This window comes from Solanum pennellii, chromosome 11, assembly GCF_001406875.1.
Source record: "Solanum pennellii chromosome 11, SPENNV200".
NCBI lineage: Eukaryota > Viridiplantae > Streptophyta > Magnoliopsida > Solanales > Solanaceae > Solanum > Solanum pennellii.
Window position 1 is genome coordinate 448857 of NC_028647.1, and position 23486 is coordinate 472342.

The following is a 23486-nucleotide window of genomic DNA, read 5'->3' on the forward strand; positions in this document are numbered from 1 at the left end:
GTAAAAAGCCAGTTAACTGTGCTTTTATATCTCGTTGTAATCGTACTAGTCAATAGTCAAGTACTATAGTACAAAAAAAAATATTATTACATGTTTACATACATTCACTGTTACAAGTACTGTAGTATAAAAAAATATTCTTATATTACAAAATAAAAAATTAAATACATTCACTGCATTTGTAACATTCCATATTATTATTATAGTAAAATAACTTCTCTCTCTTCGGACAATAATAATAATAATAAAAAAAGCTTCTTTATTTATTTACAAAAAAGATATTTTTTTCAATCTTTATATATCTTGAATTCTTGTTAATTAGAGGCTTAATATAAACATAGAATAAAATAATTTTTATAAAACAACTTATTATCCAACCTAGTAAGTAGGATCTCCAATTAAACGTTTTTAAAAAATACTTATTACCAATTATATTTTTTATTTTCTCAAATGTTGTCCCTATGTAACACACAAACACAAATGTTGTTACAATATACACAAAAGTATAACATATATTCATACTATACACATTAAAATTGTGACACCCTTATAAAAGAATTCCAAAAAGCCAATTGAACTCCATAGATTAGTCTTTTTCTTTATTGTTTTCTTATTTTTAATCTGTATTGAAGTCAGTATGATTATTGAATTCGATTCGAACAAAAACGCTTTAAACCTATAAAAGACAATAATCATGTTAAAAGTCAAAATTTTAAAATAAGACTTCTTAAAGAAGGAAGAATTTTATTTATTCACTGCATTACGTCGTTTAGCGGTAATATTATTGTTGTGATTATATTTTGTATATATTATATATAGTAGAGACACACAATAGAACTCTCAAGTGTTGTAGTGAGCAAGAAGATTAAGGAAAAAAAAGACTTAGCAAACTTTTTTTTCTTTCTCTGCTGTTTTTTCTTTTTGTTTTGTCAAACACATCATCTTTTTTGATTTTTTTTCCTTTTCTGAAAAATCTCCTAATTTCTCTTCCTTCTTTAATCACTCCATATACTACCAACTCTTTGGGCCCTACATATATCTCACTCTTTCTTAACAAAAGAGTGAGTAATTGCTTATATATTTTTGCTTACAAGAAGAAAATCACAAATATATATAGATAGATATCCATCAAAGGAATCAAAGTTGGTGTTTTTTGATCTCAAATCTTAGATCAAAATTAACAGGGTGTGGGGTGTGGGGGTTGAAAAAGGGCTCTCTAGATTGCCTACCTTCACATTCTCTCACTCTACTGGGGCTGTTTTGTTTTGTTTTGGTTTGGTTTGGCCCCTTCTTGTTTTTGTTGTGTGTACACATTTCAATACTTTTTTCTGAACTTTTGTGTCATTGTGATAAAGAGTGTTTTCACTCTTTTGGTTCTTTCTTTTCCCACATTAAGCCAGATTACAGTCAAGACATAGCTTGTAAAGAAGAAATTTTGATACTACAAGCATTGCCAGCATCATCTTTTTTGGGGGGTTCCTACTTTATTGTGTGTAACAATATTGTAATATTGTATTTTTCCTTGTGGGAGTTTCCTTATTTTTATATGTAATGTTGAGTTTATTAATTTTGGGGTTGTTTGGTTTGGGTATTTTCTGATGGGGGTTACATAGTTTTCCAAGATTTAGTTTTTAGTGCATAAAGGTGGCACCTTTATTGATTTTGGGCACTGAAAGGTTGAATCTTTGAGTGGGGTTTTTGAGGAATTTTTTTTAAAAGTTTTATCTGGTATTTGGATTGTGAGTGATTGTGGAAAATGGCAATGATGGATACTGGTGGAAGGCTTATTGCTGGTTCTCACATTAGAAATGAGTTTGTGCTTATCAAAGCTGATGAATTTGGAAGGGTAAGTGTCTATAAAAATCCTTCATTTTGATTATATTGTGAGTTCTGAAGATTACTCATTTTGGTCTATGGGGTGGCTTGTTTTGGTTTATGGATGAATCTTCCATTTGATTAGGGTTTCTGGAAAAAAAGTTATGCTTTTTCCTTAGTTTCTGTATCTTGATTATTGGTTCTTTTTGTTGAGTTGCAGGATTTCTGTTTCTGAGAATGCATTTTGCCTTTGTACTTTCTTTTCCCCCCCTTTATCTTCATTTCTTTCTGTGATTGGAGGTTTTGTTTCAGCTGTATTTTGTGATTGTTAATTTTCGTTGATATTTTTTGACTTTTTGAAAGTTCTGTGTTTTTTGGACTATTTATTGATAATGACTCTTTTAATCTATTATTTTGAGGATTTTAGCTACTTTGTCTTGTAATTTGTCAGCTTTTTGTTGGCTAATTTGGTGTATGCAAGTACTCTTTAACTATGAAATTATTATGGAGGAATCGCAATGGTTCAGTCTTTGTTTTTCCAAATGTTCTTACAATTTCTTGTCCTTGTGATTTTTAACTTTTTACTTGAGGATAATTTGTGAGCTGAGGGTCTACCGGAAACAAACCTCTCTACCTCCCAAGTTTGGGGTAAAGTCTACATACACACTACCATCTCTAGACCCCATTTGTTGTTGTTGTTTTTACTTGAGAATAATTTGGAATGCAGCCTCAAAAATGTTGAACCTTTTCTAATTTTTGTTGAGGCATCTCTGCCTTTGGTTTTGTCCATTTTCCTTCTGTATCAATTGATCTTGATTTTTTTGGGAATAAAAAATCAACCTAAGTTTTGCATTTTTCCTTCTGGAATATATTGTATTGTATAATCTATGAGGATTATACTTTGTTTTTGGTAATTTGATGCTGACTGCAGTGTTCTTGATGACTATTCTGTTGTTCAGGTAGAGTCTGTGCATGAGCTCAGTGAACAAATGTGCCAGATTTGTGGGGATGAACTTGAGACTACTGATGGAGAGCTGTTTGTTGCCTGCAATGAATGTGCTTTCCCCGTTTGTAGACTTTGCTATGAGTATGAAAGAAGAGAAGGAACCCAAGCTTGCCCTCAGTGCAAAACTAGATACAAGCGGATTAAAGGTATGGAAACTTGCTCTCAGTGCAAAACTAGAAACCTCAAGTGCATTGATTATGGACATTGATGTGTGGGTTTTGATTTCAGGTAGTCCACGCGTTGAGGGTGATGAGGAAGAGGATGATACAGATGACATAGAGCACGAGTTTGATTATGGCGTTGAGATTTTACGCGAAGGTTCAGGTCCAGTTTCCTTTGTTTATGGCAGAAGCGGTCATGCTGGTACATATGAATATGGCTCGTCCTCGAGACAAGGTTCATCAACTGATGGTATGGAAATACCTCTTTTGACCTATGGTGAAGAGGTGAATATTCTTGTAAGCCCTTAATTTGAATAACGAAAAGAAGAAAAGCAATCATTCGCATAATCTGGAATATGTACAAGTCTAATGCTTGCAACTTCCTAATCCAGGATTCTCAGATTTCTTCCAATCAGCATGCTCTCATAGTGCCCCCATCGAATGGCTTCGGAAATGGGATTTATCTAAATCCTCGTACTGAGTCATCGGTATCCTGTAAGTTATTAGCCCATTCTTATTGTATTTTCTCTAGGTTGTTGTATCTGATTACATGAGAGTGATGCGATTCTTTTTTTTTTTTTGATGACGTAGTGCTTCCGAGACCAATGGTTCCAGAGAAAGACATTGCACTATATGGCTATGGAAGTGTTTCTTGGAAGGACAGAATGGAAGACTGGAAGAAAAAGCAGAATGAGAATCTCCCGATGGTCAAGCATCAAGGAGATGGTGGTGGGAGCTTTCAATATTTGCCTATGTATGTAAATATTTTTGTGTCTTATTTTGTTAGTGGCTCAATTGGTAAACCTGTGCAAATTTTTAAAAATATATGCTGGTTAATACTATTAATCTTCTTGAAATATAAATACTGTTTCAACAGCTCTAGTTCTGAATGGAAGGCATACTAGATGCACTCAAGGATAACTAAAATGTTTTTTTGGGCAAAGATTGAATGCTAATGATTGCTGATTGAAAAATTATTTAATGCCAACAATTAGGATTTGTGCATCATAATCATAAATTTAAGGTCTTTCATTCCCCAGTTTCTGTTCATGAAGAAGTGGGGTTTCTTATGTGTGAGGTTGTCGCTAGTATTATTCAGCTCTAAAAACTTGAAAGTACTTGTACAGAGATTCTTTAGGCATACCTGAGAGAAAAAAAGACTTGTTTTTGCTCTCTGTGGTTCTAATTCACTAATGTATTTGTGAATATTTTAAGCAAGTTTCTTTATAAATGATCATTCTCTCAGGATGGATGAAGGAAGGCAGCCACTATCAAGAAAATTGCCCATATCCTCAAGCAAGATTAATCCGTACAGAATTCTAATCATACTCCGTCTCACAATTCTTGGCCTCTTCTTCCATTATAGAATTCTTCATCCGGTAAATGATGCAACTGGCCTGTGGTTGACATCAGTTATTTGTGAGATATGGTTTGCTGCTTCATGGATTCTTGATCAGTTCCCGAAGTGGTGCCCTATAGTTCGAGAAACATACCTTGATCGGCTTTCACTCAGGTAGGGTTCTGCTGTTATAATGTTTTGGGGTCAACTTGAAATTGAGAAGATTTTTGGATTGATTTGTCTTGGACTTTTGGATACCCTTAATGGGTTCATTGGTTTCAGAGAAAGAATTGTTGTCGTGTATTCACAAGCTTTATCATTTCAGGTATGAAAAAGAAGGGAAACCTTCAGAGTTAGCTCCTATTGACATTTTTGTCAGCACAGTCGATCCCTTGAAAGAACCACCATTAATCACTGCAAACACTGTTCTATCCATTCTTGCTGTGGATTATCCAGTGGACAAAGTTACATGCTATGTGTCAGATGATGGTGCAGCAATGCTTACTTTTGAAGCCCTTTCTGAGACATCTAGCTTTGCAAGAAAATGGGTTCCTTTTTGCAAGAAGTATAATATTGAACCTCGTGCTCCAGAATGGTATTTTTCACTAAAGATGGACTATCTGAAAAATAAAGTTCATCCTTCATTTGTAAGGGAACGGCGTGCCATGAAGGTTTGAAGCATAGATTTATCTCTGTTTCTTTTGACATGCATCAAAACCTTTCGGGGCACTTAGATTTGTACCTTCTAGGGCTGTTGATTTGAATATTTTCTTGTGTTTATGGCCTCAGAGAGAATATGAAGAATTCAAAGTCAAGATAAATGGTCTTGTGGCAACTGCTCAAAAGGTTCCTGACGAAGGTTGGACTATGCAGGATGGCACAGTATGGCCCGGGAACAATGTCCGAGACCATCCTGGTATGATCCAGGTAAGAACAATTTATTGTGATGAATTCACCTCAAACGAGTTTCTGTTACCTTCAAAGTTTGTATCATAGTTCTTCATAGATTCTGCTGGCAAGTTATGCATTACCCATCTAATTTGATTGCCAATCGTATCACGGATCTCTTCTCATTCCAGGTTTCCCCAGTTGTTAACCATCTCTACTCTATTTTCCCCGTATTTCCACCAACAGCATGGTATCTGCTCTCAGTGAGTTGAAAAGTGCTTTTGGAAAATTTATCGGTCTCGGCCACTGACCATCAAACTCTTTAGTCAGCAAGGATACTCTGGATGAAGCCCAGAGGCATAGACAGCTTCTGAGCTGTACTGTCCAGTTCATCCAGGACTACTTTTTTCGGACCTTGTGCAACAGGAGTATCTGGATCTTTCATTGTTTTCAACTTCATAAGAATGTGTAAAATAGACAAAAAAAGATAAATCTTTTGACTTTCTCGTCAACATAAATTCAGTGGAATGCTTTAAATGAGTGTCAAAGGTATTAGGTACTATCTTTCTTTTTATACCTCAGTTTTTCTGATTAACTCTTCTACAGGTATTAATGGGTAATGATGGTGTCCACGATGTTGAAGGAAATGATTTACCTTGCCTGGTTTATGTTTCCCGTGAAAAGAGGCCTGGGTTTGATCACCATAAAAAAGCAGGCGCCATGAATGCTCTGGTAAGTTAGTTAAAATATTGGAACAACAAGAAAATTGTTATGCATGAACATGGAGTTCTGATTTTATCAATCTTGTCTTTCTTTCTGTATGCAGATGAGGGTTTCAGCTGTCATATCAAATGCTCCTTTCTTGTTAAATGTTGATTGTGATCACTACATCAACAATAGCAAGGCATTGAGGGAAGCCATGTGTTTCTTGATGGACCCCATTTCAGGAAAGAAAATCTGCTATGTGCAGTTTCCACAAAGGTTTGATGGGATTGATCGTCATGACAGATACTCAAACAGAAATGTTGTGTTCTTTGATGTATGTATAGCCTTATTTCATTAACTAGAGTTCAATCCATAATCCATCTGTGAAGAAACTGATTCTTAAGGTTGTTTCCAGATTAACATGAAAGGTTTGGATGGTATACAAGGACCAATATATGTTGGTACAGGGTGTGTTTTCAGAAGGCATGCACTTTATGGATATGATGCTCCTGCCAAGAAGAAGAGACCTAGCAAGACCTGCAACTGCTTGCCGAAATTGTGCTCTTGCTGTTGCTGTTTCAGATCGAAAACGAACAAGAAAGGGAAAACAAAGAAATTGAAGAAGCCAAAGCACTGGGAGGCATCAAGTCAAATACATGCTCTTGAAACCATTGAAGAAGGAGTTAAAGGTTAGATCTTTATGTTTTAAAGAATAATTGTTCTAGTTGCTTGTTACAGAAAATGTACAATGAAGTTACTTATACACTGATCAATAGAGGTGAAAAGTCTTAACTTATGCTGCATTACAGAAGCTAATGTGGATTCACGCCCGACTTCCCAAGTGAAACTAGAGAAAAGATTTGGGCAGTCTTCTGTTTTTGTTGCCTCAACACTTCTGGAAAATGGTGGTGTTCCAAAGGAAGCCAGTGCCTCGTCACTTTTGCAGGAAGCCGTTCATGTTATTTGCTGTGGTTACGAAGATAAAACAGAATGGGGGAAGGAGGTAAGACCCATTGATTACTTTTTGTTATGGAAGAATGTAGTAAATTTGGTTTCTGAGTCATGAAATTTTTAATCTTCAACCAGGTTGGCTGGATTTATGGCTCTGTCACAGAAGATATCTTGACCGGATTCAAGATGCATTGCCATGGATGGAGGTCCGTGTATTGTATGCCTCAGCTACCTGCTTTCAAGGGTTCAGCCCCTATAAATCTTTCAGACCGTCTCCATCAGGTTCTTAGATGGGCGCTGGGATCAGTTGAAATTTTGTTGAGCAAGCATTGCCCCATCTGGTATAGCTATGGTGGTGGATTGAAGAGGCTTGAGAGGCTCTCTTACATAAACTCTGTTGTGTATCCTTTGACGTCCATTCCCTTGATTGTCTACTGTTCCTTGCCGGCTCTCTGCCTTATCACTGGAAAATTCATTGTTCCTGAGGTAACTCAATTTCTGATTCCGCTATTGACCTGGTTATATCTAAAAAAAGATGTTGCTGAAAAATCAACAATTTATTTCTATCAAGTGTTCAGCAGATGAAGTGTATACTTAGAGTCATGTCAGTCTTCATATAAGCTCGGGTCTTTAACTTAAACCATTTATATATCTGTTCCAGCGGAATAACTGGATCTATATTGAGAAACTTCATGCAAGAACTTCTCTAAAATCCTCAGCAAGAAAGAAAGATGAGACTCATTGTTTATGACTTTCATTAGCTTAACAATATATAGAAAAGCTTGCAAATATTGATACTTCTAACTACTGAGAATTGTTACTTTTTTCCCATTTAGTCTGATCCTTCACTTCCAATTTTCTAAAAGTTAAATTGAGTCTGTCCGCTAATTGTGTATGTTTAAACATTTACAGATCAGTAATTATGCCAGCATTATATTCATCGCACTCTTCATCTCTATTGCTGCCACCGGTATCCTTGAAATGCAGTGGGGTGGTGTTGGTATAGAGGATTGGTGGAGAAATGAGCAGTTTTGGGTTATTGGAGGTGCTTCTGCGCACTTTTTTGCTCTCTTTCAAGGATTGTTCAAGGTTTTAGCTGGTGTGGAAACAAGATTTACCGTCACCACCAAAGCAGGTGACGATGGAGAATTTTCGGAGCTCTATATGTTCAAGTGGACATCATTATTGATCCCACCAACGACTTTGCTAATAGTGAACATAGTTGGAGTTGTGGTTGGTATCTCGGATGCAATAAACAACGGTTATGACTCTTGGGGACCCTTATTTGGTAGGCTCTTCTTTGCCTTGTGGGTTATTATTCATCTCTACCCATTCCTCAAAGGATTGATGGGAAGACAAGAACGAACCCCTACCATAGTCATCGTATGGTCTATTCTTCTTGCTTCCGTCTTGACATTATTGTGGGTACGAGTCAATCCGTTTGTCTCAAAAGATGGTCCTCTCCTAGAAGTCTGCGGATTGGATTGTGACGATTGAGTCTAAACACTCCAAAGACTTGATTGAATCAAGAATATTTCCAGCAAGACATTATTGGGATTTCCTTTCGCGGACGAGACATCGATGTGTAGTACTGTGAGAGGGTTTTTGCAGGAAGAGATAATACTATATAGAAGAGGCTGTTGGTAGAATAAAAAGGGGTAGGTAGGTAGAGGAGTATAGGTGAAGAGAGTCATCAATGTAGATATGAAACACAGAGAGCTGACATATATTCATGATATTTGTTCTTTTGGGAGTTCAATCTATTTGTCAGTGAATACTTACTAAATCATTAAAGTTATTAACCCTCTGTGAAAGGGCCATCAAATTTGTACACTCTTGAGTTCAAAAGTTGTGATGTCCTGGTTTATCTGGACTTTAGAATCAACCAATTTTTGTCTTTGGTTATCCAAATTTTGCAGTTATTATGTATTTTACAACTCATAGATTGTTTAGGTGATGTTCTTATGTGCTATTTTTTTTAGGCAATGAGTTGTTTGTGTTATTTTTACCCTAGTCTTTCAGAAATAGCCTCTCTACCTCCTTGGGTAGTGATAAGGTCTGCGTGTATATTCTACCTTTTTCGAACCTTGTGGAATTTTACCGATATATTTCTCTATCTCCATAAGATAGTGATGATGTCTTCACGTACATTCCACCTTTTCTACTCTTGACTTGCGAAATTTCAGTAGATATATTGTTATAAATGTATTGCATTATTTTTTTAGAAAGATTGATTAATTAACAAAAGTAAAAAAAAAAAAAAAAAGCCAAACACATAAACAACCCTTTTAAACTCATCTCTAAATTTTGTTTATTTTATTTTAACCCTCTAAATATATTTTTTATGTACCACTTAAACATAATTAATAATTTCCTTTTACCCCAATATAAATTTTATAAAACATCAACAATAAAACATCAGCAATAAATACATTTTTTAAATAGGGACGGACTGGTTGTGTATGTAGGTATCGTGTTCATCTTTTGTCTGCTCAGTGCTTTTGCTTCTTCGTTTAATCTTTGCTTCTTGCTCGAATTCTGCATCTTCCGGTATGTTTTCGTATTTGAGCTTATTGAATTTGAGGTTTTTCGCTTCTTTGGAAGCCCTTATTTTTTGGGGCCTTTAGGGTTTAGCCGCCATTGCTGCCACCTCCCATTACTCCGTTCATCAAAGTTCGGAAGAATGAGAAGAATCACCTTGATTGCATATAACTTATAACACTGGGCATAATATGGTTAAAACCAAAAAAACGTTTTTTTTTCAAATTTTGATTTCCAGACCAACTCTCATCTGGAAATCTGGTAAATTAATAATGGAATCCAATAAACTTGTAGAAAACAACACGAGTAAGCAGTATCAAAGTAAAATAAGTAAGCATTGTTTGATATTCTTGAAGTTAAACAACAAAAGAAATTGTTAGATACACATCAAGAGCAAAATCTGATGAAAACCCATGGCAAGAATATGTATTGCGTCCTCTATTGTTTTTTAAATCATGGAATGCAAGTATGCAACTATGTGATTATTTGTGTGATTTGTGAACTGTAATGTACTGCGTTAAGTTATTTATAGGCAACTCTGTTGACATTTGTGTTAAATAAGTATTCATGAAGTAGTGTTGAGTCATGAGTGTCTAATGTCTATCATCTTTTAGAGTTTTAGTTACTGTTAATGTGCATCTGTAACCATGGTTGTCGCTATTTTCGGATGCATTTGTATGTAGAGGACATCAAAGCATTTGATCCTAATGAGGCTTATGGTAAATTTGTGACTACTATCCATCCTTCTTAAGTATAAATAAATTAACTTTCTTTGATTTTTGCTACTGTTAATTAAATTTGGTTAAATCGCAAACCAAACCGAACTGAATTTATTTCAATTTGGTTTGGTTTCACATTTTTTCCAAGTCGAACCGACCAAATGCCCAGCCCTAATTGCATATGTTGATGTAGTTTGAAATATAAATTATTATTGTATTGGAATCAACTCAAGCTTAGATTATTGTGTTATATGTTTTTCAATGTAGCTGTATTTTCTATGCTATACATACTTGATTTTTTATGTGCTTACTTGAGCTGAGGGATTTATAACAAAGAAACTCTCTATCTTTACAAGGTACAGGTAAGGTTGTATACACATCACCCTCTGAAGGATCTGACTTGTGGGATTTTACTGGGCATGTTGTTGTAAATCTTTGTAGTAATCAACTCTTTTATAGTGGATACTAGGATGTGTTTAACACGTCTAATCGTTTTTTCCAGCTTGAGCACTTTTATCTAAAAGTAAAACTGCTTATTTATAAAGTCAGCTCCAAACTTAAAAATAGTTTTTCAACAGTTGCTGCTTAAAAGCTACTTAAATTCAGCTGATCCAAATGGGCTCTAGTTTTGCATTCTTTATTTGTATCTAAGTGATAAATTTGTGTCTTGATTGTTTTACTTGTAGGTTCTGAAGGGAACAACGGAAAAATAAGAACACCCTAGATTTGACCAAATATGGACATGAAGGAACAGAGGATGGATTTTAAGTCGATAATGAAGGAGGCTGAATTTCTGGGTAAGTAGTAGTTTTTTTTGTCTTCTCTTGATTAAGGGTACTATTTTTGTACTCCAACTTGATTGAAATCGTAATTCATGTGAGTTTTGGTTCAGTAGAGCATGTTTCATGTTATTTGGGTTTTGAATAAAGAAAAAAGAAAAGAACCCTCTGTCTAAGGAGTAGGGATGTGCAAAATTTATGTCATTAGTTTTGCGTCAATGATATGTTACGTAACCATATTGTTCATGAACCAATTAGGATTTTGTTCTTATGACAGTGCAATAATCTAGCATTAATGATTCAATCATCATTCAAAGCAGTTAACCAATATCTTTTTTTTTGCCTGAATGTTGGGAAACATTGTATTCGTGATTCATATTTAATTATATACAAGAATTTGGGACCTTAGTGATAACGGTGGCTTGTACTCTCGCTGCATCTCTAGAACAAAAAGCAGAATAAACATCTCCAGTAAAAAGTTACCTGTTTGACAGTGGATTGCTTTTTGTTTTCAGTTAACTTACTGATAGAGACATTCCAAATTTTGCGCATTAGCTTATTTCACTAATTTCAAACTTCGAGGACAGGCATAGTTGGAAACATAAAAGAGGATATCCTTCTCTTTTGATTAGTGAAATGACATCCTATTGATACTATGAGGTAAAAATCTGGCTAACAAAATTTCTGTGATTGTTCAACTAAAACATTTCATTGGTTCACTATACGCTCTTGTTCATATTGGACCTTTAGATTCAGCTAAGTTTTATGCATGTATGACAATGTCCTGCATGAATTGTTATGCTAATGTGGTTCAGTTTACAAGTCTTTGTGATACACTGGGCATGAGATTGTGGAGGAACTGAATGGTAGGAAGTGTTTGTGGAAGTCAAGATTTTCTGAAATGTGCTTGAAATCTGAAACTAGTGAATGCTAGCAAACTTGAGGAGGATTTTAGTGCAGAGGAGCACTTCAATCCGGGATTTGAGCTGAGGACAAGACTGTTTCATAGCTTTCCCTTTTCTTCATAACAACAATATCCTTAAATGTTGACATGAAATGGTCCATCTCTAGGACTGAAGCAGTGGTTGGTGATTAAATGCTTTTAGTTGCTGTTACCATTTAAAAAAATAGAAAGAAGAGAAATGCCTTTACTTAATCTGGTAAGCCATATGAAGGGAACTTTGCATTCCTTTACCCTAGATAATGGTAGCTACTTTATCATGGATAGAGTGTCGTCCACTTTTTCTGGTAGAGGTAGTGCTGAAGACCATTTTCTTCACCCCAAATAATGTTCATTTGGGAGTGGAAAATTGAATGCATGACAAAAGCAAAAAAGGAAAACACTGGTGCTAACCAGTTAGGGAGTCAAAAACTATATGGGCCATCAGTCAATATTGATCAATCATTACAAGAAATAGACAAAATAGATACTCAATCCTGATTTATGTGAGTCAGTTGTCCTTGCCTAAGTGTAGCCAACAATGAACTCTTTGGTTGATGATCTCATGAACTGTTTACCTGAAACTGTAAAGTGAAAGTTGGCACGTTAATTAGGCTGACCAGCTATTTTGTTTGCCTATTGGTGACTGGTAAGGCTTCACCCGTGCACTTGATGTTGGGTGGTGGTAGGTCATTATGATGTAGGCTCATGTTTATAGAGGTGAGGTAGAAGCAGGCGGTGGCTGCTCCTATCATAAGTGGCCAATAGATGACAAGATAGTGGTTCTCAGTTCTTTATCAGAGAAAGATAATGGTTCTCAGCTATCTACTGATTTTTATACCATCTTTCTTGATTTCATGTTGGGGTTCTTTATCAGAGAAGATCCTCTTTCTCCATATTAGGTTATCATTGTTATGGAAATACTAAGCTTGATATTCAACAGAGCTGAAAGTTTGGGATGGATTAAAGGATTTAGAATTGAATTAGCTTGCTTTGGCTGGGATGCATTAGTTATGCGGGTTTCTAAGTTGGGAACTAAACATCGTATTAATTATATACATGAACAATTTACTTCCCAAGTATTTATAACTTATACAGAAATCAGTACATGGATAAGTTACCTCTTTACTAGCTCTACCAAACAACCTCCTTACGGTATATATTTCTTAACATGTGCTGCATAATAAACATCTCATACACAACAACTAATAGTATAAAATTTGCCCTTCAAAGACAAAGCAACTGAAATTATACGCATTTTTCGTTGCTACGTATCAGGGAAGAATGATATCCAGTCTTGCATGAAAAAGTTAGCATGTGCAACTCATTTGGAAAAGGTTCCAGTGCACTCAGTATTGAAGTTGCTTTCATTTTTGTGTCAGTCTTCCTTGGTTTATATCATCCGGAAGGCATTCAAGTGCATAATTATCAAAATTACTTTCCGCTGCCAAGACATTTTTTTTCCTTGTGACTTTGGCAGCTTCCCTATCCAGGTGTCTGTCTTAGCCACATTATCTTAATTAACTTCAACAGGTTCATCACATTTAGATTTCCGGTTGAACTGGGTTTACTTGACAAGTCTCATATAGCAGTCTTCCTATTGAAGAGCTTTCTTAGCATGACTAAAATCGAAACTTGGCTGTTTGATTCCCCACAATCATTCTCTCTGATTATTATACTAGTCCTATCTGGATTTTAACAGTATGCTGATGGGAGGAGCTTATGTAAAATATGGCACTGACTAGGTTCTCTGTCCTATTTTTAGGCTCCGCGCATATGACATGGAAGGAAAAAAAGGAGTTGGAGAACAAGAGAGTAGTTGCGCTTGGTGGGAAGGTGAGGCACAACCTTCAATTTATGAATAATAACGTTGGCTGTTTTAGTATGTTCTGCAATTTTTTGACAAATACTTTAATATTTTTTGCATCTGTTGATAATGTTTCTGTTAATTGTGGCAGCCTCAGAAGAAACAGAGATTACCACTTAGTGTAGCACGAGTAATGATGAAGAAACAGAAGGAAAGGGAGGAGAAAATGCAAGAAGAGGTTGAAATCTCAGCTTTCTTTGGAGTTGCTTACTGAAAATTCCACTTAACACAAGTTGCTAACTTATTTGGTTTGCAGAATTTGGTACTTGGACGATTTGGCGGAGCTAGTAGTTCAAGAAAAGCAGCAGGAAGGCGCAGACCAGAGGATAGGGTGCTGAAATCGACTGAAGGTAACTTCAGAAACGGTGTGCTTGATGTTAAACAGTTACTAAAACCTTCTGCGCCTAAAGCATCATTTGATGATGGGAAGAAGCCTTTTTCTTCGGGTAAAGGGAAGAAGAAGAAAAAGGGCGGTAAAAAGAACAAGGGTAAGAAGAACAAAGGTGGTGGTCCTGGTAAGAAGCGCCATTAAACATGGGCATACATTGAAACGGTGATTTGCAATAGAACTAATTACTTCATCAAAAAAGAAACAGTGATTAGCCCAGCATGTGGGATGCCAACTTGCTTTATAGAACAAGTAGTTCCATATTTTGGTCGTTGGTATCTTAAAGAAGGATGAAACTAAGGATATTACGTGCCAAGGAGGCCAGCTTTCGTAAAATTCTAGTGGATTGTGGACGAGTATAGTTTCCAATGTTGGAAAGATGTACTATTTTTTTTTTGGTTGAGAGAGAAAATGAAACAGAATCTGCCATTGATTTCAACTTAAATACTTTATCTAAATATAATACTAGTAATTTTTAAATTACTTTATTACAACTTAATTTCAAATATCGGTATTTTTTTCAAATATCAAAATTTTAACGTCCAACCTATTTAGTTTATATATATTTGCTCTAAGAAACTTGGTAATCCCACAATTCTAGCAGGAGCTTTGGCTAATACTTCTAGACCTTAAATCACATTTTGAACATAATTGTCATTATTTATTAAATGAAAATAAAAGATAGAGTAAAGGAAATAATGATTCTGAGATTCAAACTTCAAAATTATCTTTTTTTTATATATAATTTTCTCGAAAGATGATTGGATATAATAAAATAAATATATATAATCAATAGTATTTTTTCAAAGTTAATAATTTAATTTTTGATAATAAATATGAGCATGAAATCTAAAATGTAACAAAAAAAATCGTGATAAAAAGATTCTTTGGAATCTAGTTAAATGGAATAGTAGTATTAATTAGTTAAAAGAATTATCCTGTTCCGCAATGGCGAGGGTTGTTCGGAATCTTCTCTTCCGCTCATCCGCCGTTCCGCCACCGTTCAAATTCCACGATCTCCGCCTCCCGGGCAGCTTTAGTTTCTCCACTTCTGCTTCAATTCGCAGTAAAGCTCGCAAAAACAAAGGCAAAAACTTGGAGAAGAGCAGCAATATTAGTGTAATTAACCAAAGCAAGCTTTCACAAGTGAAGCGACGGACTCGGTCGGAGAAAGAGCTGGATGAGGAGACGTTCCTGAAGAACTATGGAAATGATAATTCTGCACATGTCCCTGTCTTGCTCGGTGAAGTTTTGGATGTTTTCACCTCCGTTACTCTCCGCTCCTTCCTTGATTGTACTCTCGGTGCCGCCGGCCATTCCTCTGCGGTTAGTGTATCCCTTGCTTTTACAGTTGTACCTCCTTCCTTCTACAATTATTGTCCTTTTTGAAGTATCTGGATAGGTGATTAGACGAGACATAGAAGTTGTTTCAACTTACTGAGTTCATGGCCTTAGATGGTAAATTGAAGAGGGCATGGATTAGAGTGGTATGTTAGCAGGTAGTAGAACATTGTCTAGCTAATCCTTCCACACTATTGGTCGAAATATTTACTCTTGTAGTTTATTGTACTTTTTTGTGTTAGTATCAATTGTTTGTTGTACTTGGAGTAAGACCTACCAAGTTCATGGCCGTAGATGGTAAATTGAGGAGGATATGGATTAGGATAGTATGTTGGCGGGTAGTAGAACATTGTCTAGCTAATCCTTCAATATCATTGGTCGAAATATTTACTCTTGTACTCTCTTTTACTTTAGTTTTTTGTTAGTATCCTTTGTTTTTTGTATTTCAATTATCATATTATTTTGTTGTAGTAACTGATTGTTATGGTTTTACATCTGTTATGAATTTGTTGTCTAATGTATACTTAGTTGCATTAAGTTACTTGCATAATTTATTGAGGTAGTGGTATGGGATCATTTGTCTTCCATGTTGAAAATTTTAAAAGTTATTTGCTTGTAGCCTTGTATATACAGATAATTCGAGCTCATCCCGAAATGCAAGTATATGTTGGGCTTGATGTTGATCCCATCGCGCATCAGAAGGCTCAATCTCAGCTGAAGAGTGTTATAGATAGGGACTCTTTTGATACAGCGTCTGCCTTGAAAGTGTATACCTTTTTGAAAAATTTCAAGGACGTCAAGTCTGTGCTTGGTGAAGTTGCAGATGACTTATTGACTGGTGGAGTTAATGGGATCTTGATGGACTTGGGTATGTCATCTATGCAGGTCTGTACTCAAATCGCATAGTAGAAACTACTGTAAAACTTCAAGTTGTTTGCTCGATAATCTGGTTTCCGTGGCCTTACCTTTCTTTCTTTCCCGTGTGTGTGACTATTGTGTGAGTTGGTTGTATTTGAGAAGAAAAGCTAGTCACAGTGTCACACTGATTTCTTTAAAACCGTAATAGACTATTCCCCCCTGGCTAAAATTAATGCATTTGATAACTGACTTCTACTCTCACGGTGGGGTCAGAGAAATGTATTTCTTCCTGTTAACCATATTGGAGAAATGTGTAGAGACTATCAGGATACATATTTCTGAGAATAATATCAATATCTTGAATTTTCCCCATATTTTATTCAGGTAAATGATGCTGGAAGAGGTTTTAGCGTGCTGAAGAATGGACCTCTTGACATGAGAATGAATCCAAAGGTAATTTCTTTCCAGATCGTGTGTAAATTTCGACAGTCAATTCTGATTTGTCTAGCTCTCAAATGCTACTAGTATCTTAGGCTGCATTTCACATTGGCTCATGTAAGAGTTCCAGTATCCACCCTTTGGAAAATTATGTTGATTTTGTGATTTTATTCCTTTGCTAATGCTAAGGCATGTACAGCACCACACTTTATAAGAAGAAAAAATCTGCACATCTGTTGATTTCACATTGACATGACGAGACAAGGAAATTTATTCCCTTTCATTATTTGAGTCGTGCAACTTCCCACGATTTGGTTGTCTTCTTCGCTGAGATGCTCTAACATTTGAATTGCACGGCGTTTTGGACGACATATGTGTCTATCTCCAAATTATGTTCGTTTGCAACACGGTAGTTCCATTCTTTCCTCATGAAATGGGTGTATTCGTCGATATAGGTATCTTCCGGATTGAGTGAGTACTCAAATTCGCGTTCTAATAACCATATTCTTTCCATTGATTAAAAAATGTCACCTCGCTGATATGTAATCGGACCTCTTTTCCAGAAAAATGGATTCCAAGATGACATTGTAAGACTTGTTTTCTAAATGTAGGGATATGTTTGAACACAACTAGTCACTACACACACTAACTATTTACAAGGAAGCTTTACAGCAATTATCAGTTATCACGATCACATCCTATTAAGTTTTCGTTGTTGATGTCACTATTTGTCTAATGTCAAGAGTCAAGACATCTGATTGAGTAAACGCTTCTCATTCTATATTTTCTTATATATCTTTCATAGATGTGGAGAAAATGTTCATAGAGGTTTCCTTGATTAACTGACAGAGGACTGTGACAGGCAACTCTAAAAGCTGAAGACATATTGAATTCTTGGCCAGCTGATGAAGTAGGGCGAGTTCTGCGAGAATATGGAGAAGAAAGCAATTGGTACTCTCTTCAAAACAGAATTGTTAAGGCTCGTCTACATGGAGGGTTACATTCTACCAATGAGCTGGTAGACCTTATTCAGAATTCAACTTCTAGGATGAAAGGTGATTTCAGTTCTAGGTGGCTTTGTCGCTATTCTTATTCTAAATAGTCTAAAATTTTATAAATTTCTTAACCATTACTAGCGGGAATTGGTGTAGTAGGTACTTTTTCATTCTTAATGATCTTCTGCACAGTTTTGTACGTGGAAACAAGAAATGTGATCATACTTTGGATACTTGCTTAAGCAGGAAGGCAGGGTTGGATTAAGACGGCTACAAGAGTTTTTCAGGCATTGCGGATAGCTGTTAATGATGAACTCATAACTTTGGAGGATTCCATCCGTGCTTGCTTTGAGTCTCTCACTTCTGGTGGAAGGCTTGCCATAATTTCATTCCACAGTTTGGAGGACAGAATAGTAAAGCAGGCATTTCTCAATATTATGAACTGCAGTGAAGTTGATGGAGGTGGGGTTGAAGATGAAGAAGGGAAGCGCTTACGTGAGCTGAGGAAAATTAATCTGGATACTGTTAAAGAAGAAGTATGGATTAAACAGGTAATACAAGGGCAAAATGGAACTATCCTTACAAAAAGACCCATAACACCATCTGAAAAGGAGGAAACACTGAATCCTCGAAGTCGGAGTGCTAAACTTAGAGTGATTCAGAAAGCCTGAAGAAAGGTGGATTCATAGACGTATTGGACCTTGAGGAGATATTTCACTCTCGAAGATGAGGAGCTTTACCAATTGTTCAACATTTAAAGTAAGTAATCACAACTTTTTCTTGATCGTCCTTCAGCTTTATTCGTCGTGAAAAGTTTCCTCACAAGCAATTAAGCCTTATGAAGCTCTAGCTCCTCTGAACTTGTCATACATTGTTCGATCAAGGAAATGGTGGCCCTGTATTTACAACTAAAAAGATTGTAGTCCTTATCGTCAACCAAGGTCTAAGACTATGGAATCAAAGCTTAAAGGTTCAAGCCTGCACCTTGATATGCTGCATTCCAGAAACACCAATCCGTAGGTTACTGGTGATTATCGACGTGCATACTAATTGAATAGGAAATTTATGATCGAGGAAAGTTTCTACCCGATGCAAGGAAGGAACTTCACTGTCATTCCAAGCTCTTAGATATGTTTGATTTTGAGTAGTTCAGATTATCCCGAAGGTTTGAACATTTGAAATCAGCGTTCTGGATATGTGATTTCATAGCATGAGGTTTTGATCTATGCTTTACTTGAATACACTTGAACAGGTACCTCATTGAGAGCTTTGTATTTTTACGAATTTTCACTATTGGCATATGGTTTCATTTTTGGACTACATTTCTCTAACCTGTGTTTCTTCCAATTGTTGTGTTTAATGTGCTTTATGTGCTTTACATTAAATATGAATGGTCATTTCATTATTTAAGCTCATATTACACTATCAAACAAACAAATATAATGTGAAAATATTTTTAAAATATCTAAAAATACTAAAGCTGGTAATAAAAGTTCCACACGAATTTAAAGTATTAGTATATATCACTTATATATGCATCCTTTTTTCCCTACGATATCATTAGCTAAATATGCATTAATTCCAAGCAATTGCGGGCCTTCTGAGATTACTTCGATTCATTTAATGTTAAGTCTATCATGTTTCTGTTTGAAAAAACACTCATTCATGCCATTATTTTCTTTCATGTCATTATTTGTTAATTGAAAACAATTTTGGTTTTGAAAAATATTTTTTAATGTGGTTAATTATGGATAGGTCACGTCATTAATTACTTCCATTTCACAAAGAATGGTCTAGTTTGATTTGGCAGGAAGTTTAAGAAAATAAAGAATGACCTCGTTTAACCTTCAAAATGGATTGTTTTGATCGTCAGGATTAACTGGCTCCATAGCTAACGTCCTAATCGACGGTCACAAAATAATCGGGCAAAAAAAGCAGATTTTTGGATCACCAAAAAAGATCGTGGACTCGCTCTACGACACGTTTGATCTTCAAAATGGTCTATTTTGGCAGTTAGGGCCAACTAAATCCATTGATAACGTCTTAACAGACGTCCATGAAAAATTTGGGCAAAAAAGATGTCGAAATTCCGGATCACCAAAAATCAATGGACTATATATCGTACACAAAACTCGATGACATAGGGGGTTTACTTGCTTTGGGACTCGTTTGACCTTACAACAGACCGTTTTGGCCGTCAGGACCAACTAACTCCATAACTAACGTCTTAACGGACGTTCAAAAAAAATTTGGGCAAAAAAGACATCAAAATTCTGGATCCCCAAAAATTCATGGACTATAGCACACGAAAATTGGTAAAATTGGGGATTTACATGCTTCGGGGCTTGTTTGACCTTCAAAATGAGTCGTTTTGGCCGTCAGGACCAACTAACTTCATAGTTAACTTCTTAACGGACGTCCACAAAAAATTTGGGCAAAAAAGACGTTGAAATTCTGGATCACCAAAAAAGATTGTGGACTATAGCACACAAAAATAGTAAAATGAGGGGTTCACTTGTTCCGGAGCTCGTTTGACCTTCAAAATGGTTTGTTTTGGCCATCAAAGCAACTGGTTCCATAGATAAGATCTTAATGGACGTCCATGAAAAATTTGGGCGAGAAAGATGTCAGAATTTTGGATCACCGAAATTCCGTTGACTATAGTACACGAAAATTGGCAAAATGGGGTATACTTGCTTCGGGGCTCGTTTGACCTTCAAAATGGGTCGGACTGGCCGTGATGGCCAACCGGCTGCACAGCCAAGGTCTTGAAGGACCTCCAAAAAATTTTTTGGCATTTTTGACGTCGGAATCCGGATCAACCAAAAAATTGTTTGCTATAGCACATGAAAATCATCGAAATAAAGGTATGCTCGCTTCGGGGCTCGTTTGACCTTCAAAATGGGTCGGACTGGCCGTGATGTACAACCGGCTGCACAGTCCAGGTCTTGAAGAACCCAAAAAAATTTTTTGGCATTCTTGACGTCGGAATCCGGATCAACCAAATAATTGTTTGCTATAGCACACGAAAATCGTCTAAATAAGGGTATGCGCGCTTCGGGGCTCGTTTGACCTTTAAAAGGGTCGAACTGGCCGTGAGGTCCAACTGGATGCATAGCCAAGGTCTTGACGGACGTCCACAAAAAAAATTAGAGTTTTTGACGTCTGAATTCGGATTACCCAAAAAATGGTTTGCTATAGCACACGAAAATCGTCTAAATAAGGGTATGCGCGCTTCGGGGCTCGTTTGACCTTTAAAAGGGTCGAACTGGCCGTGAGGTCCAACTGGATGCATAGCCAAGGTCTTGACGGACGTCCACAAAAAAAATTAGAGTTTTTGACGTCTGAATTCGGATTACCCAAAAAATGGTTTGCTATAGCACACGAAAATCTTCTAAATGGGGGGGTATGCTTGCTTCGGGGCTCGTTTGACCTTCAAAATGGGTCGGACTGGCCGTGATGGCCAACCGGCTGCACATCCAAGGTCTTGAAGGACCTCCAAAAAATGTTTTTGGCATTTTTGACGTCGGAATCCGGATCAACCAAAAAATTATTTGCTATAGCACACGAAAATCGTCGAAATAAGGTTATTTGCGCTTCAGGGCTCGTTGGACCTTGAAAATGGGTCGGACTGGCAGTGATGGACAACTGGCTGCATAGCCAAGGTCTTGACAGACTTCCACAAAAAAATTTGGCATTTTTGACGTTCGAATCCGGATAACCCAAAAAATGGTTTGCCATAGCACACGAAAATCGTCTAAATGGGGGGTATGCTCGCTTCAGGGCTCGTTTGACCTTGAAAATGGGTCAGACTGGCCGTGATGGACATTTGGCTGCATAGCCAAGGTCTTGACGAACGTCCACAAAAATTTTAAGAATTTTCGACGTCTGAATTCGAACTACCCAAAAAATGGTTTGCTTATAGCACATGAAAATCGTCTAAATGGGGGTATGCTCGCTTCGGGGCTCGTTTGACCTTCAAAATGGGTCGGACTGGCCGTGATGGCCAACCGGCTGCACAACAAAGGTTTTGAAGGACCTCAAAAAAAATTTGGCATTTTTGATGTCGAAATCCGGATCAGCCAAAAAATTGTTCGCTATAGCACACGAAAATCGTCGCAATAAGGGTATGTGCGCTTCGGGGCTCGTTTGACCTTGAAAATGGATCGGACTGGCCGTGATGGCAACCTAGCTGCATAGCCAAGGTCTTGACGGACGTCCACAAAAAAATTTGGCATTTTTGACGTTGGAATCCGGAAAACCCAAAAAATGGTTTGCTATAGCACACGAAAATCGTCTAAATGGGGGGTATGCTCGCTTCGGGGCTCGTTTGACCTTCAAAATGGGTCGGACTGGCTGTGATGTCCAACCGGCTGCACAACCAAGCATTTGAAGAACTAATTTTTTTTTTTGGCATTCTTGACGTCTAAATCCGGATCAACCGAAAAATTGTTTGCTATAGCACACGAAAATCGTCGAAATAAGGGAATGCTCGCTTCGGGGCTCGTTTGACCTTCAAAATGGGTCGTACTGGCCGTGATGGACAACCGGCTGCATAGCCAAGGTTTTGAAGGACCTCCAAAAAAAAATTTGGCATTTTTGACGTCGGAATCCGGATCAACCAAAAAACTGTTTGCTATAGCACACGAAAATCGTCGAAATAAGGGTATGCTCGCTTCGGAGATCGTTTGACCTAGAAAATGGGTCGGACTGGCCATGATGGCCAACTGTCTGCATATCCAAGGTCTTGAAGGACGTCCACAAAAAAATTTGGAATTTTCGACGTCTGAATTCGAATTAATCAAAAAATGGTTTGTTATAGCACACGAAAATCGTCTAAATGGAAGGTATGCTTGCTTCGGGGCTCGTTTGACCTTCAAAATGGGTCGGACTGGCCGTGATGGCCAACCGGCTGCACATCCAAGGTCTTGAAGGACCTCCAAGAATTTTTGGCATTTTTGACGTCGGAATCCGGATCAACCAAAAAATTGTTAGCTATAGCACACGAAAATCGTCGAAATAAGTGTATGTGCGCTTCGGGGCTCGTTTGACCTTGAAAATGGGTCGGACTGGGCGTGATGGACAACTGGCTGCATAGCCAAGGTCTTGACAGACGTCCGCAAAATTTTTTGGCATTTTTGACGTTGGAATCCGGATAACCCAAAATGGTTTGCTATAGCACACGAAAATCGTCTAAATAGGGGGTATGCTCGTTTCGGGGCTCGTTTGACCTTCAAAATTGGTCGGACTGGCCATGAGGGCCAACTGGCTGCACATCCAAGGTCTTGACGGACCTTCAAAAAACTTTTTGGAATTTTTGTCGTCGGAATCCGGATCAACCAAAAAATTGTTTGCTATAGCACACGAAAATCATCGAAATAAGGGTATGCGCGCTTCAGGGCTCGTTTGACCTTGAAAATGGGTCGGACTGGCCATGATGGACATTTGGATACATAGCCAAGGTCTTGACAGACGTCCACAAAAAAATTTAGAATTTTCGACGTCTGAATTCAAATTACCCAAAAAATGATTTGCTACAGCACACGAAAATCGTCTAAATGGAAGGTATGCTCGTTTCGGGGCTCGTGAAGGCCAACTGGCTGCAAAGACAATGTCTTGACGGACCTTCAAAAAAATTTTTGGCATTTTTGTCGTCGGAATCTGGATCAACCAAAAAATTGTTTGCTACAACACACGAAAATCGTCGAAATAAGGGTATGCGCGCTTCAGGGCTCGTTTGACCTTGAAAATGGGT

At 37.1% G+C, this 23486-nt stretch overlaps 3 protein-coding genes across 6 annotated transcripts; all 3 read left to right on the forward strand.

Moving 5' to 3' along the window:
- The first annotated feature begins 954 nt into the window (after positions 1-954).
- Positions 955-8799, forward strand: LOC107005000 (cellulose synthase A catalytic subunit 5 [UDP-forming]). 2 transcript variants are annotated; one of them, XM_027913032.1, is made up of 14 exons: positions 955-1846; positions 2775-2967; positions 3050-3279; positions 3375-3477; positions 3574-3736; positions 4229-4495; positions 4647-4992; positions 5111-5248; positions 5816-5941; positions 6036-6248; positions 6330-6603; positions 6724-6917; positions 7001-7351; positions 7778-8799. In XM_027913032.1, exons 1-14 carry the CDS (start codon positions 1757-1759, stop codon positions 8360-8362), a joined length of 3273 nt encoding a protein of 1090 aa, XP_027768833.1. In that variant the 5' UTR covers positions 955-1756; the 3' UTR covers positions 8363-8799. The 2 variants fall into 2 exon arrangements, with proteins under 2 accessions (XP_027768833.1, XP_015058936.1); XM_015203450.2 differs by having other exon boundaries at positions 956-1846; positions 3050-3267.
- Positions 8800-9249: 450 nt separating this feature from the next.
- On the forward strand, positions 9250-14582 carry LOC107003117. 2 transcript variants are annotated; one of them, XM_027912644.1, is made up of 5 exons: positions 9250-9333; positions 10812-10922; positions 13610-13680; positions 13803-13889; positions 13968-14582. In XM_027912644.1, exons 2-5 carry the CDS (start codon positions 10862-10864, stop codon positions 14241-14243), a joined length of 495 nt encoding a protein of 164 aa, XP_027768445.1. In that variant the 5' UTR covers positions 9250-9333; positions 10812-10861; the 3' UTR covers positions 14244-14582. The 2 variants fall into 2 exon arrangements, with proteins under 2 accessions (XP_027768445.1, XP_015056864.1); XM_015201378.2 differs by having other exon boundaries at positions 9265-9415.
- A 421-nt stretch (positions 14583-15003) lies between these two features.
- Positions 15004-19059, forward strand: LOC107002920 (ribosomal RNA small subunit methyltransferase H). 2 transcript variants are annotated; one of them, XR_001454572.2, is made up of 6 exons: positions 15004-15425; positions 16074-16325; positions 16683-16751; positions 17599-17791; positions 17978-18490; positions 18616-19059. XR_001454572.2 is itself a non-coding variant. In XM_015201128.2 (5 exons), exons 1-5 carry the CDS (start codon positions 15048-15050, stop codon positions 18400-18402), a joined length of 1317 nt encoding a protein of 438 aa, XP_015056614.1. In that variant the 5' UTR covers positions 15004-15047; the 3' UTR covers positions 18403-19059. The 2 variants fall into 2 exon arrangements, 1 of the variants encoding a protein (XP_015056614.1); XM_015201128.2 differs by having other exon boundaries at positions 17978-19059.
- The last annotated feature ends 4427 nt before the right edge of the window (positions 19060-23486 follow it).